This window comes from Apium graveolens, chromosome 2 (genome assembly GCF_009905375.1).
Source record: "Apium graveolens cultivar Ventura chromosome 2, ASM990537v1, whole genome shotgun sequence".
Taxonomy (NCBI): domain Eukaryota; kingdom Viridiplantae; phylum Streptophyta; class Magnoliopsida; order Apiales; family Apiaceae; genus Apium; species Apium graveolens.
The window spans coordinates 195556-210060 of NC_133648.1; the positions used below are offsets into that span (position 1 = coordinate 195556).

A 14505-nucleotide genomic window follows, 5' to 3' on the forward strand; every position below is an offset into this window, starting at 1 on the left:
ACTCTCTTATTCTTGTATGTATGACTCGTCGTTAATTTCATTTTTACTCAAAAATTTGTTAAGACACTTTGATTTTCCCTTGGCGATCATATGTTTCCATGGAGTATGTTACTATATGGCGCGCCCTTTAACATATTTTTAGTGTAATTAATTTTTGTGTGATCTCAAAGTTTGTCATTGTGTTTCTTTCTTCGTAGTGTTCAGATATAAGGGCGCGCCATATTTCAGATTATATGTACTTTTTCCTTTCCATTAGTACCTTTGTAATATTTTAATTGTCTTATTAGTCCAAAGGCGCGCCTTAGTTTGGGGGGCTTTTGCCTTAGTCTTATTTTGCTGGCCATGTGCATTTATTTCCTTCATCTTCGTTTACTATGTCTGTCTTGATTATAAAGCAGGAACTATCAGATAGGGTGCGCCTCTATATAGGGCGCGTCATTGATGTTTTTCAGATGAGAATTTCCATGTCAAGCAAATATAGTAATTTTTGAAGTAACTTTTTTCTTTTATTGATAATGCGCTCTAGTGTGTTAATTACACCAGTCCCATGGCTACTATGCTTTATGGGGAAATTATTTGAAAATTTTTCTTCCTTCTGCTAGTTCCAAGGTTCGCAGTCACATGTACTACCCCCCTAGGCTAGGAGGAATTTGTTTGCTACTAGCCTATTACATAAGAATCAAAACAAGAAAATAAGGGGGACACAGCCACACCCTACTGATAATACTTCCGCAAATGTTCTGCATTCCATGCTCGAGGAATAAGTTTACCATCCAGATCTTCCAAGCGATAAGTCCCTTTCCAGAGTATAGCTTTAACTTTGTACGGTACTTCCCAATTAGCTCCAAGCACCCCGTGCTGAACTATCTTAGTGTTAGGCATAACCTTTCGCAACACGAGATCTCCAACCTTGAACGGTACGGATTTTACTTTTTTATTAAAATACCTTGCGACCCTCTGTTGGTACGCAGCGAGTTTCAATTGAGCGTTTGCCCGAGCTTCATCTAATAGATCCAAGTGGAGCCTCTGGTTAACTTCTGCATCTTCCTCGACGAACGCATCTCTCCGTAGAGATCCTGCTCCTACCTCCACGGGAACCATGGCCTCATACCCATAGGTCAACAGAAAAGGGGTTTCACCTGTGGTCGACCTAGGTGTCGTGTTGTAAGACCAAAGGACCATAGGCATCTCTTCCGGTCAATCCCCTTTTTTCTCTTCTAACTTTGCCTTCAAGGTATGTTTTATGATTTTGTTTATGGCTTCTGTCTGACCATTACTTTGCGGATGATAAACCGCGGCGAAGTCTTTTTTTATCTTCAAGTCTTCACAAAGCTTCCTTAACTCTTTACTATCAAATTGCTTTCCATTGTCTGAGATGAGTTTGTAGGGAATGCCGAACCTGCATACTATGGAATTAAACACAAAATCCCTTATCTTCTTTACCATGATTGTGGCTAGTGGCATAGCCTCTGCCCATTTGGTGAAGTAGTCCACAGTCACCACGGCGTATTTCACACCCCCCTTTGCTTTGGGTAACTCTCCAATGAGATCAATTCCCCACATGGCAAAAGGCCAGGGACTTGTCAATGAGGTAATGGTGGATGTCGGGGTTTTGGAATAGTTGGCAAACCGCTGGCAACGATCACAAGCACGGACAAAATTGAAAGCATCTTCCCTCGTAGTCGGCCAGTAGTACCCTTGTCTGAGCACTTTTAATGCCAAGGAACCACCCCCCGAGTGATCGCCACAAATCCCTTCGTGTACCTCTCTGAGAATATAATTTCCTTCTTCCATATCCACACAACGTAACAGTGGCTGGTTAAATCCTCTCTTGTATAGTACCCCATCATATTCGACATACTTTGCAGCTTGGTACCGAAGGCGTCGAGCCTGCAGTTTATCCTCTGGTACAACCCCTGTTTGAATATAGTTATGGATGGGGGTCATCCAGCTTTCTTGTGGGAGTTCTTGCATTTGAAACACCTCCACCTTCGGGATGCTTGGAATTTCCTGGACTCCCAAAGGGATTTGTCCAAGTTGAACGCTGTCCATTTGTGAACCCATCTTGGCCAAAGCATCCGCATTACTATTCTCTTCTCGCGGGACACTTTCTAGTTTGGCACTTGAAAATTTTCCTAGTAGGCATTTTGCACATCTCATATATAGCTCTGCCCGCGGTCCCCGGGCTTGGAATCCTCCGTTGACCTGGTTCACAACTAATTCGGAATCACTCCGAACTATCAAATTCACGGCCCCTACCTCCAGAGCTAATTTCAGACCGTTGATCAAGGCTTCATACTCAGCATCATTATTGGTAGCATAAAACTTGAAATGGATAGCACTTATCAAGTAGTGCCCCTCCGGAGTGATCAAGACTATCCCGGCACCTGACCCGTTGTTGTTTACGGCTCCGTCTACATGTAATGTCCACCAAGGGTGGGGGAGTTCCTGCTTCTTTTCATCCTGATGACTTTCTTGCGAGGTTGGTTCTGCCAGCACTATGGCCCTATCATCAACTTCTTCATCAAACTCAAGTACGAAATTAGCCAACGCTTGTCCTTTGATTGCCACGCGAGGACAATATTCTAAATCGAATTGCCCTAGCTTCACGGCCCATTTTAACATTCTCCCTGATGATTCAGGTTTATGTAGAATATGCCGGAGCGGATAAGCGGTGCGGACTTCTATTCGGTGAGCCTGAAAATACGGTCTTAGCTTTCGTGCCGCAAGAATAAGAGCGTACACTAGTTTTTCCATGCTGGTATACCTGGTTTCCGCGTCCAGCAACCTTTTGCTTACATAGTATGCAGGCCACTGGTGGCTCACCTCTTCCTTTACCAATACGGCACTGACAGAATATTCAGACACTGCCAAGTACAAAATCAATGTTTCTCCGTCTTCTGGCTTGGCCAACATCGGAGGATTTCCCAGTTGTTCTTTGATTTTCAGAAAAGCTTCTTCACAGTCCGGGGTCCACAGAAAGTCTTTCCCTCTCCCTTTGATTGCTTTGAAGAATTCTTTGCACCTATCCGACGACTTTGACACAAATCGATTTAGGGCCGCGATTCTTCCTGTCAGACTCTGTACCTGTTTGACGCTGGTGGAAGATTTCATGTCTAGCAGAGCTTTTATCTTCGCCGGGTTAGCTTCAATCCCCCGGTGGTTGACCATGAATCCCAAGAATTTCCCCGACTCTACGCCGAACACGCACTTCTGTGGGTTTAGTTTCATCCTATATTTTCTCAGAATATGGAACATTTCGGTTAAGTCGGCGATGTGATCTTCCGCCCTTTTCGACTTCACGAGCATGTCATCCACATACACTTCCATAGTTTTCCCAATCTGTTTCTTGAACATTTTATTTACCAACCTTTGATAAGTGGCACCGGCGTTGATCAGACCGAATGGTATTCTGATATAGTAGTAGAGCCCTCTATCAGTAATGAAAGAGGTGTGCTCCTGGTCAGGCTCATACATAGGGATCTGGTTATACCCGGAGTATGCGTCCATGAAGCTGAGCAGAGCATGTCCTGCCGTGGCATCGACCAACTGATCAATTCTCGGTAGGGGAAAACTATCTTTCGGGCATGCTTTATTCAGGTCGGTGAAGTCCACGCACGTTCTCCATTTGCCGTTGGGCTTTTTTACCAACACCGGGTTTGCCAGCCATTCTGGGTAGAAAGATTCTCGAATCAATCCGACGTCTAGGAGCCTCTCTACTTCCTCTGCTAGGGCTATTTCTCTCTCTCCGCTTACGGCCCTTCGCTTTTGTCGAACTCCCCTATGCTTGGGGTCGATATTCAATCGATGACACATTACTTCTGGATCAATCCCCACCATATCAGAATGGCTTCATGCAAATACATCAAGGTTTGCCAACAGAAAAATTGAAAGACCTTTCTTTAACTTTGGTACCAATTGGGACCCTATTCTCAGAACCTTACTCGGGTCTTTTTCGTCAACAGGGATTTCGATTGTATCTTCTGTTGGCCCCATCTTTTCCGTCTGCATTGGTATCCGGGGATCCAAGTCAGGGGAATCATAGATCTTCTGGTCTTGTAGAGGGGGTGCATCCCTTTTAGGAGGTGTGCCTTACGTAGTGGAGTCATCAACTTCTTCAGTGTATTTTGCGGGCAAGGGTATTCCTGCAAGGGGAAAGGCATCACCCTGTTCGAGGCTTTGCAAAACATCGAATCTTCCTTCTAAACGTTCCCCATGGAAATCTGCTTGGACTATGGTATCCATCGCCTCCTCTTCTTCCAACATCTCAATTCTGATTGTGTCTTCCAAGTGTAACATTGTCGGGGGCAACTCAGAGGAATGTTCTTCTTCTTGCTCAACAAAATAGTGGACTCAGATTTCCTCGGTTGGTTGCTCAATGCTTTTCTCCTGATCCCTGTCCGGAGTATCATCGGCGTGGGAGTCTCTTCTGAAACCTTTCATTGCCTGCCTGTAGCACTCCCGTGAGTCATACTGGGAACCCTTTATACTTCCCACTCCATTTGGCGTTGGAAATTTGATAGTTAGGTGATGAATTGAAGTGATGACTCTCATCTCCCGCAGAAAAGGTCGTCCCAATAACACGTTGTGGGACGATTCCTGATTCAGGACCTTAAATTCAAGCATCTTTGTTACCATAAGTGGGCTTTCTCCCAGTGTACATGGAAGCCGGATCGACCCCATGAATCTAACTCCTGCACCTGAAAAACCATAGACCCACGAGTCTTCCCCCGACATATCCTGATCAGGAAGTCCCATCTTTTTGAAGGTGCTGTAATAGAGGATGTTTGCTGAGCTTCCATTATCCACGAAGGCTCTATGGACGTTCTTTGTTCCGATTTGGATGGAAATAACCAGCGCATCATTGTGGGGATGATGTACCCATCGGGCATCTATTTCTCTGAAAGTAATATCCATGGATTCACCCTTAAACACCTTGGGTGGCCGAGTTTCCACCCTATGAATATCTGTGAGAGGCCTGAACCGGGCTTCCCTAGCGTATTTTTCCAAGGCTCGGTTGCTGCATTCCATTCCAGGATCTCCCCCGTAGATTGTTCGGATACTGCCATCCCTGATAAATTTATTTTCCTCCAGGGTATCATTATTTGTCCCGCGTGGAGCTCGCCTTTCCTCTTCCCTTGTCCTGTCATCCTTGTGCTTCCTTACTTCCTTGACTACCCATTCTCCGAGGTATCCTTCCTTGATAAGCGCTTCGATTTCATCTTTTAAATATCGGCACTCATGCGTGTTATGTCTAGATGATTCATGGTATTCGCAATATTTTTTTTTGTCTTTACTTTGACACGATGATAAAGCTTCAGGTTTTCTAAATAGCCTTTTATTTCTGTTTACCTCGTAAATATGATCGATAGATGCGACCAAAGGTGTGTACCGGCTTGTCCTATAGTCATAGTTTGAGGGAGGGCTCCATCCCCTCCTTGTACTTGCTGTATTTACCCGGTCTGGGCTTCGACTATCCCTTCGGTATCTCGGGCTTGGGGACCTATCCCTCTTCCTTCCTTTGTTTCTCTGACTCGACTGTGAAGTCGGTTGTACATCTGCCAAAGACTGTTCTATGGCTTTAAAGGATTCCGCCAAAGCGAAGACATCTGCGAGAGTGGCCGGATCTTTCCCTTGCAAGTGCTTCCAAAAATCTGAACCAACCCTTAATCCTGCGATCATGAAGCTTTTTAAGGCTTCGTCTGATGCTCCCCTCACGCTAGTAGATTCAGCGTTGGACCTTTTGAAGTACGATGTCAAGCTTTCATTTTCCCTTTGCCTAACATTGGCAAGAGTTGTGACAGAGGGCGCGTATCTCACCGCGGCTTGGAACTTGGTTAAGAACAAATTCTTCATCTGATCCCACGAGGTGATCACCCCTGGCCCGAGCTTTTGGAACCACTGTTGGGCACTTTCTCTAAAGGTTGCCGCCAAGAGACGACATCGAGCCAAGTCCGGAACTTGGTACACATCCATCTCTATATTAAAACGACCCAGGAATTCCACCGGATCTGAGTTTTCGTGGAAACGGAGATCGCTAGTAGTGTTGTGATACCCGGTCGGCAATTGTGCCTCTCTTACTGCTACCGAGAATGGGGAAGGGATTTCGGCTGTAGCCGTCACCCTGCCTTCGAGGTGGTTAAGTAGCCTTTTTAGATCTCCTATATTAAAAGTTCCCACACCAGGAATGGTCTGCGTTTGAGGTTGTGGACCTTGGGGTTGCAATGGAGGTGTTTCCACTTAATTCCCCCCGGGAGGAGCTTGCTGCTGGTTCGCATTCTGGGCGTCTTTGGGTATTATGATTATTTCAGGATTTCGTTCTTGGTTTCTCCCTTGACTCCCTTCTCCACCTTGGCCGTGGCCCCGGACTGTACCGCGGTCATAGTTTTCTATATCATGTTCCACGTAATCATAGCCATCTGCTTGGTTATTCCAGCGGGAATCATTTTGACCGCGGTAGTTGCCACGACGGTATCCATCTAAATATCTATCTCGACCTCCACCTCTTCCTCTCCATTGAGGCCTTCTCCAACGATCGTTTCCATACCCACGTCCATATCGATCCAGCGATCTGCGGGGAGGAGCTCTCTCATGATCGCGGTGCCGCTCCCGATTTTCCTGGGGATTCGGGGGCACACGCGTTGGATCGCGGTGCCGCTCCCGATTTTCCTGGGAATTCAGGGGCACACGCGTTGGATCGCGGTGCCGCTCCCGATTTTCCTGGGAATTCAGGGGCACACGCGTTGTATCATGGGGCGTCACATCTCCGCGATCAGCTTCTTTCTGCCATTCAAGTAACACCATTCTCAAATCGTCATCGCCCAAGCAAATCCCCAAGCAATCTTTCAGAGCTGCGAAGCTTCGTTGCTGATTTTCCGGCATCGACTCCGCCTGTCGGCGTTCCTCGAGACTACGTCCAGAGCGGTGCAGATGGGTGGCTCCCCGGGTATCTGTCCGCAGAATTTCCCGTCCATCAGCATCTCCTTCCACTAGCTCAATGATTGGGGACACGTCATTAGAATAGTCCAGGTATCGCGGGGTTATCGGCACACGCCCTCTTTCAGTATGGTCATGGCCGGCCGAGACATCCCTATCTGTCATGGGTGCTTTTCCCGGTGCCTGAGCCGCTCGGTTGTGGCGAAGACCCCTCCTGCCCTTGCGCCGTTCTACGGTGCTCAACCTTGAATCGAAACCATTCAAAGCATCGCCCATGCGATACAGTTATTCCAACAAGTCGGTGTTGCTGATCAGCACAGGTGGCTGTCCTCCAACGTCCGGTGTGGGATGGTCAGTCATTGGCGGAACGTAGGGTTCATATTCATAGCCATGATCGGAATCTTCTTCAGAACTTCTATCGTAAAAACTTCCATCGTGATATTGAGACATCCTTCCTCCCAGATATAGATCTTGTTCGGCCCCTCCTTCTAGCGCCAATTTGTTGACGGAGGAATTTGGGAACAACAAAACTTGAGGCTAGTAGCCGGAAACAAGATCTGTGATGGCAGTTCTTCGTCGGAAACGTGAATAGTAACCGGCGGATCCGATGAACAGTATTCGTCGGAAAAGATGAACAGTGTTTGGTAGTGGTGATTATTGGGGGCTGAGATTGCTTAGGGTTAGTGGTGGCTCATTTGCGCTCTCGCTTCTGACCCCTTACAATGTGCCTATGTACCCCTATTTATAGGGGATCAAGCCCACGTAGTTCTTGGGGAACAAGAAACCTAATGGGCTAAGATTTCTTATCCCGAGGCCCAATGGGAAATCCACTGGAAACCGTCTTCTACTAGCTTTAGGAATGTCCGCCGATGAGGCCCAACCACAAAGGCCCAAGGCTCGTCCGCGGCTTCGAGACTTCACGGATGAGGCATCTCCTGGCCAAGGATAACCCTCCGCTACCAGCTGTTTATCTAATCCGTGGACGCAGGTATAGCCGTGGTTCACCCCAAATGTTAGACACATCCTTGTCCCCCGATAAGGAGCCCCTACAAGATTTCAGGACAAGTGATCCCAAGCTTTTGGGTGCAAAGTGCAGGATACTCCAAAGTCTCCCAACGAGGACACCCGTTGACTACAGAGACAGAGCTCCCAAAGCACACACCAGATTTCACCCCACATCCCCAATGAGGACACCCATTGACTACAGGAGGAGGCCTTCAGTCCAGGCATACCCCTGGAGGTCTCTGACCACGGACACCGCCTTTCCTGTAGATATGCTACAGGAAAGAGTTCTTCAATAGAGTACCTACATCAAATAGGTTAGTAACAACATTCTCCATCTTCCTTGAGTCTTCCAGAGAATCCATCCAAGCAGCACATAAAAGTTGCATTTATATGTCAAGTAGAAGTTGAGGGCGCGCCCTTACATCTCTGCCTGTTGGCGCCGCCCTGTGTCACCATCCTGTAGTCTCTTCTTATATCATTCTATATCGCAGAGCGCGCCCTAAACTGTTCATCTTTAGGACTCGCTCCAATTCTGTCCAAGCCAACGAGCAAGTCTACCAAAGCAATCATGTCCAAACAACCCGTCCAAAGAGCCTTTCTTGCTCAAGGCGCGCCCTAAGGCTCACTACACTACAGGTTTCAATTAAGAACATTCTCTCCTCCTTCTCGAAAACTGGGCGCGCCTCCTCCACCTGTTGGAAGGCGCGCCTTTAAGGCATGATAACCACAACCGTCAATCAGCTATTCAATCAATGGGGCGCGTTCTTAGGGTGCGCCTTCTTTTTTATGGAAAGTCAATCTTATCTTTTCCTAGATTTAGGCGTTTCTCCTTCGATTTTGCCTATTTTACCAATCTCAATCTGAATATTGTTTATACCAATTTTTGGGCATAACATATATATTTATGTGCTGGAGCTTCATATAAATGTATTGGTATGCTGATTGGTGAATTTTGATGTGATTCGACGTGTATGCAATATGCAATTTTAGTGTGTTATATGAATGATTTAAATTAATGAATCATAGTGGATGACTGTATAGATTTATTATAGTATGTATTAATCTGTTACTACGAATGATAAATATTTTTCGTAAATAGAGTTTAAAATTATTATTTTTTTAGCTTATTTGCTGATTGCCTAGGAAGGGAAATGAACGGTGAATATTGATGAAACTCGAAAATAATAGATGAATCAAAATTTAATGATGATAGATTCAGGTGAGGGCTTGCTTCGCGATACAAGGAATTTTTTAATGTGAATGAACGGTACATTTGTAAAGAATTTATTTAAAATATTAAAACTTTGACATTAAAATACACTATGTAGTACATGTAAAATGTGTAATTTACGGTTGTCTGATTCAAGCACATCTCCAGCGTCCGGCCCTGGGAATGGATATATCAACATCATCATCAAATGAGGATGAAAATCCTTACAACAACAGCAATGTGAAGAGGGCAAAACTCAATTCAACTCTCGCAACACTCCTTGATGATCCTATTGTAACAGCCCACTTAAACAAGTAGATGATACACAAGCTAAGTCTTATTTATTAATGGTAGAAAAACAAGCTAAATATAATTTTTAAACTAATAAAAGTTCAAAATCTTCAAAATAAAGTTCTTTAACAAGATCCGAAATAATATGGAATAAAACATGTCCTTGACTTTATTTTCAATTAGATAAACAAGCTAAAATCTGGGCAGCACTCATCACACCCCCGCTTTACCCCTGACTACCTGTGGAAAGAAATAAGTACGGGTGAGCCAAATGCCCAGTACGAATATATATTTAAAATATAAAACAAATAGGTACCTTTCATATCTATACTATACTATTATAAGCAGAACACCCTCTATTTGGTAGTCGGTTGTTCGGTACAGTTGTTTGGTACGACAAATAACAACCGTCAGATCTAAAGTCAGATTAATGAGAACTGTTGGATGCAATAATAAAATATTATTATATTAATATTAAAATGCTCTCATGGATTCAGGGTTCGAACTCCGTCAACAACTTATTATATTTAAATTTTTATATTCTTTATTTTAACAATTTCTACAGGTTCAGGGCTCGAGATCCGTGAACAAAATATTATATTATATTATTTATTTTCAGTCAAGTCTCAAATTATCACAAAACATTTATTATTATAACTTATTACGTTCTTCAATTTATTTTTCAACTATTGAAAATATATATCAAAATATAATAATTTAAAGATATAATTATATTATTAAAAATCATTCAAGTGTTAAAAGCAATCCGTGCATCGCACGGGTCATAGGCTAGTAAATAATTAGTCAAGAAGGGAAATATGACAGTCAACGAAGCAAACTAATCAGATAAATCAAATAAATGGCCGAGAACAAGTAAGGTGGGTACTAATAAGGACATCTTATAAAAACCTTTGCTCGCTAGTAAACACCAAGCAAAGCACAGTGCAAACAGTTCATTCTCCGGTTATTCACAAGAAGGATAAAATGAAATTTATAAAATATTTCCCCAAACAAACCAAATGATCATGATCTTAATCATGCCTCATGCCCTAGAGACATGCTCGTATACATACAGCACCGATACGAGTTAGTGCTGAGAGCACCAAAGACTGCAAAACTCCATGTGTCTCGTCTGTGATTTACCCACACAGATAAGTTTAGGAGCCCAAACAATTAGGTTACAAAGTTGTTTGCTAAGTAATCAAAATGAGATGGATCCAATAAATAAATAAAGAGTCAACTATAATCTCAAGAAAAATATATGATTGAGGGGTATACAAGGTGTAGCAAAAAGTCACAGTTCATAGAAATATAACTGAGGAGTATAATGGAAAATGTATAGAATTTAATTAAAAAGAAATGGAATAAATATTCGTACATGGAATCAATTTAGAATATTTAATAATGCTGACACAACTCCAATTCAACCTCCAAATCAATCTATAATAATAAAAAAAATATAAATAGATGCTTACTATCTTTCTAAATGTTAAACAAGATAAAAATATAATTATATATGCATGCTCATTGTTGTGACTACATATTAATAATACTTAATTAAACATGTAAAGTAATAACTATATAGTTTATAAAAACAATTTCATATATTTGTAAATTTTGTAACAGTGACAATAAAGTATAAGAATTTTAACATAACACTAAAATGCACTTATTACCTTTTAAGAAAAATGCTACATAATAATAATAATAATAATAATAATAATAATAATAATAATGATAACGACAACAATAATAATTATATGACTAAACTAATTATTTAATAATAAAATTCAATAAATCTTAATTAATAAATGAGATTCTCATGTACTTTAACACATGCATAATTATAATTAAACTAATACCTCATATATCATCAGTTAATATAATTATTTAACACCAATTTATTTTTACACAATTTCCTTATAACTTAAGAGATAAAATAAAATTATAACTAATCATATACTAGAATGATACTCAATTAATCATGATATCATGAATTTACCAAAATTTATACTATTAATACCCACCTACTTAATATGAATAAATAATATATAAAAAGAAGTTCATAATCATATTGTTACAAATTTGATGAAATCATAAGTATTGATTCAAATAATTAAATTATGACTTACTTTGTACATTTAAAATAGAAACTTAAAATTTTATTTTTATTTTTACATTCAAAATCTATATTACACGTAAATAAATGATAACTTAGTAACAATATACACATCCATCAAATCAAATATACCAGTTAATAATAAGGAACTAATGGCCAAATTTATACAAATAGATCATGTTATCAGTTTATTAGCAACACATGTGATCAATACACATTCCCACCATAATTATATTATGTACTGATAAAATATTCAAAACTAACTAAAATGCACTAAAACTACACATAAATTATAAACATGAGGATGATAACAACTAATTAATTTGGTACATGCTAAAACAAATATAATAATAAATATGAAAGTTAACTATTTATACATGTCTAAATATAAATAAAAATAAAGAGTAGTTGCACACCTTTATATATAGTCAGGACTAAATGTATGGACTGGATATTGAATAACATGCACAGCTAAGATGCCAAACACAACACCTTTGATAAGAATCCCAGAGACAAAGTGACCGATTAATCTCCCCCACACAAGATGATAGATTATCCTACTATGCTAGACCACAACCTCTTGGTATTCACTCTTGATTTTCAACCCGCTGTAAGCTATGTATAAGTGTATGTTGTTCTAAAGCTAATATATATCATTTTTATTTGTGGAGTTATATGACATAAGTTGTGTACATGACACTAGAGTGTAAATCTATTTATATAACAAGTGAATCAATGACTTGTAACTAATGCCCACTAGTTTCTCCACATTTTCTCTACGTTTAGGTAAAATAACTTTTTATCCAGCTCTTATCATGTAAACATGGGTTGACTAAGTGTTACATAGAAACTTTCAAATTTTAAAAACTAACAGATATCTTATAAATTCAAATTTTAGATAAACAATTATCTAAGTAAAATAATATCCATAACTTAAAATTCTAAACTTTATAAATAAAATATCTACTACTTAATGCACCAAATAAAATATGGGGTATTATATTCTCCCCCCTTGAAATAATTTTGTCCTCGAAATTTTAGTGATGTACGTGATTCAAAGAGGTATGGATATCTTGCACGAACTGAATCCTCAGTTTCCCCAGTAGCTTCTTGAACATCATGATTTTTCCATAAAACTTTAACAAAAGGGATCGTGTTCCTGCGCAATACTCTCTCCTCCCTTGCCAATATAGCTCCATCTTCTTCTTCACAAGACAAATCTTCACGAAATGCGTATAAGGGATACTGAACAACATGATTAGGATGATATACATACTTCCTCATAACTGATGCATGGAACACATTGTGCACCCGTGACAATTGTGGCGGTAAAGCAACTTTATATGCCACAGCTCCAACCCTCTCAAGAATCTCTATATACCTCGGACTTAGCTTACCCTTCTGACCAAATCGTTGAATGCCTCTCTGAGGAGATACCTTAAGGAAGACCTTGTCTCCTGCTTTAAATTCATATTCTCGCCTACCCTTATCAGCATAACTCTTTTGCCTAGATCGAGCTTGTTCAAGTCTTTCTCGAGCAACTGATATCTTATCTATAGTGACTTGGACTAGATCAGGACCTTTTAAAAGCTTTTCTCCTACTTCATTCCAACAAATAGGTGTTCTACACTTACGCCCATATAGTGCCTCAAAAGGAACCATACCAATGCTGCTCTGTTGTAACACCCCAGACCCACATCGAGGATATTTGGGACTTATGTTCAGTTTATAAGGCAAAGTACAACTACTATGTGCACTAACAAATTATGATCTTTTGGGGGTCTGTGGTGGGCTTGTCGTAACCCAAGTTGGCCGCACTCGGGACAGTATGCTTCAGCTTATTTCGGACTCGTAATCGGGACTTGACTCGGTTTTCGAAAAAGACTCGAGATTTGACCCGGGTTGTCACATATGATATCAGTGCCGACTCTCGAAAGCTTGATGCGTCAAGTTGCCGGAGGTGGGGACACGAAGGCTGGTGGTATTATCCCACAATGGCAAGAGGTCCGGAGGGGACACAAAACCAGTCGGTATTATCCCACAATGGCTACAGAGGTACGATCTTGGTCCTATGGCCTGTCTGTTCGGGCCTGACGAGGACGTTAGGAGTTTAAGTGGGGGAGTTTGTAACACCCCAGTCCCACATCGAGGAGATTTGAGACTTCTGTTCAGTTTATAAGGCAAAGTACAACTACTATGTGCACCAATAAATCATGATCTTTTAAGGGTCTGTGGTGGGCTTGTCGTAACTCAAGTTGGCTGCACTCGGGATAATATACTTTGGCTTATTTCGGACTCATAATCGAGACTTGACTCGGTTTTCGAAAAAGGCTCGGGATTTGACCCGGGTAGTCACTTGACTCGGTTTTCAAAAAAGGCTCGGGATTTGACCTGTGTTGTCACATAGTAGTTGTACTTTGCCTTATAAACTGAACAAAAGTCCCAAATCTCCTCGATGTGGGACTAGGGTGTTATAAACTCCCCTACTTAAACTCTGACGTCCTCGTCAAGCCCGAACAGACAACCCATAGGACCAAGATCGTACCTTTCTAGCCATTGTGGGATAATACCGACTGGCTTTGTGTCCCCACCTCCGGACCTCTTGCCATTATGGGATAATACCACCAGCCTTCGTTTCCCACCTCCGGAAACTTGACGCATCAAGCTTTCGAGAGTCGGCTCTGATACCATATGTGACAAACCGAGTCAAGTCCCGATTACGAGTTTGAAATAAGCCGAAGCATATTGTCCCGAGTGCAGCCAACTTGGGTTACGATAAGCCCACCACAGACCCCCAAAAGACTCGAAGTTGGGGTTCTTTGTAACTATGATCTGTATTGGCTTTCAATTCCTATTGATGGCTCAACGAATGTTGATCTTTGCCTTTCGACATATGATGCAGATTGTCTTTCAACGGATGATGCACTTGGTCTTTCGACGGATA

General features: G+C 41.6%; 3 protein-coding genes across 3 annotated transcripts; all 3 read right to left on the reverse strand.

The window, feature by feature from the left end:
- Positions 1-714: 714 nt before the first annotated feature.
- Positions 715-1188, reverse strand: LOC141706490 (uncharacterized). The gene has a single exon (XM_074509231.1). It carries the CDS (start codon positions 1186-1188, stop codon positions 715-717), a length of 474 nt encoding a protein of 157 aa, XP_074365332.1.
- A 3165-nt stretch (positions 1189-4353) lies between these two features.
- On the reverse strand, positions 4354-7212 carry LOC141706491 (uncharacterized). Its single transcript, XM_074509232.1, has 2 exons — positions 6741-7212; positions 4354-6161 (listed from the first exon to the last, which is right to left on the reverse strand). The coding sequence occupies exons 1-2, from the start codon at positions 7210-7212 to the stop codon at positions 4354-4356; spliced, it is 2280 nt and encodes a 759-aa protein (XP_074365333.1).
- Positions 7213-7221: 9 nt separating this feature from the next.
- Positions 7222-13223, reverse strand: LOC141706492 (uncharacterized). Its single transcript, XM_074509233.1, has 2 exons — positions 12611-13223; positions 7222-7424 (listed from the first exon to the last, which is right to left on the reverse strand). The coding sequence occupies exons 1-2, from the start codon at positions 13221-13223 to the stop codon at positions 7222-7224; spliced, it is 816 nt and encodes a 271-aa protein (XP_074365334.1).
- Positions 13224-14505: the final 1282 nt, after the last annotated feature.

Excerpts from the sequence above, each read along its gene's own strand:
- LOC141706490 (XM_074509231.1), bottom strand. The coding sequence starts at position 1,188 with ATGCCTATGGTCCTTTGGTCTTACAACACGACACCTAGGTCGACCACA.
- LOC141706492 (XM_074509233.1), bottom strand. The coding sequence starts at position 13,223 with ATGGTTCCTTTTGAGGCACTATATGGGCGTAAGTGTAGAACACCTATT. Across the intron at positions 7,425-12,610 it reads TCCATACCTCTTTGAATCAC|AAGGAGGGGCCGAACAAGAT; the intron begins GTACATCACTAA and ends AATTGGCGCTAG.
- LOC141706491 (XM_074509232.1), bottom strand. The coding sequence starts at position 7,212 with ATGGGCGATGCTTTGAATGGTTTCGATTCAAGGTTGAGCACCGTAGAA. Across the intron at positions 6,162-6,740 it reads GACGCCCCATGATACAACGC|GAGATCTAAAAAGGCTACTT; the intron begins GTGTGCCCCTGA and ends CTTTTAATATAG.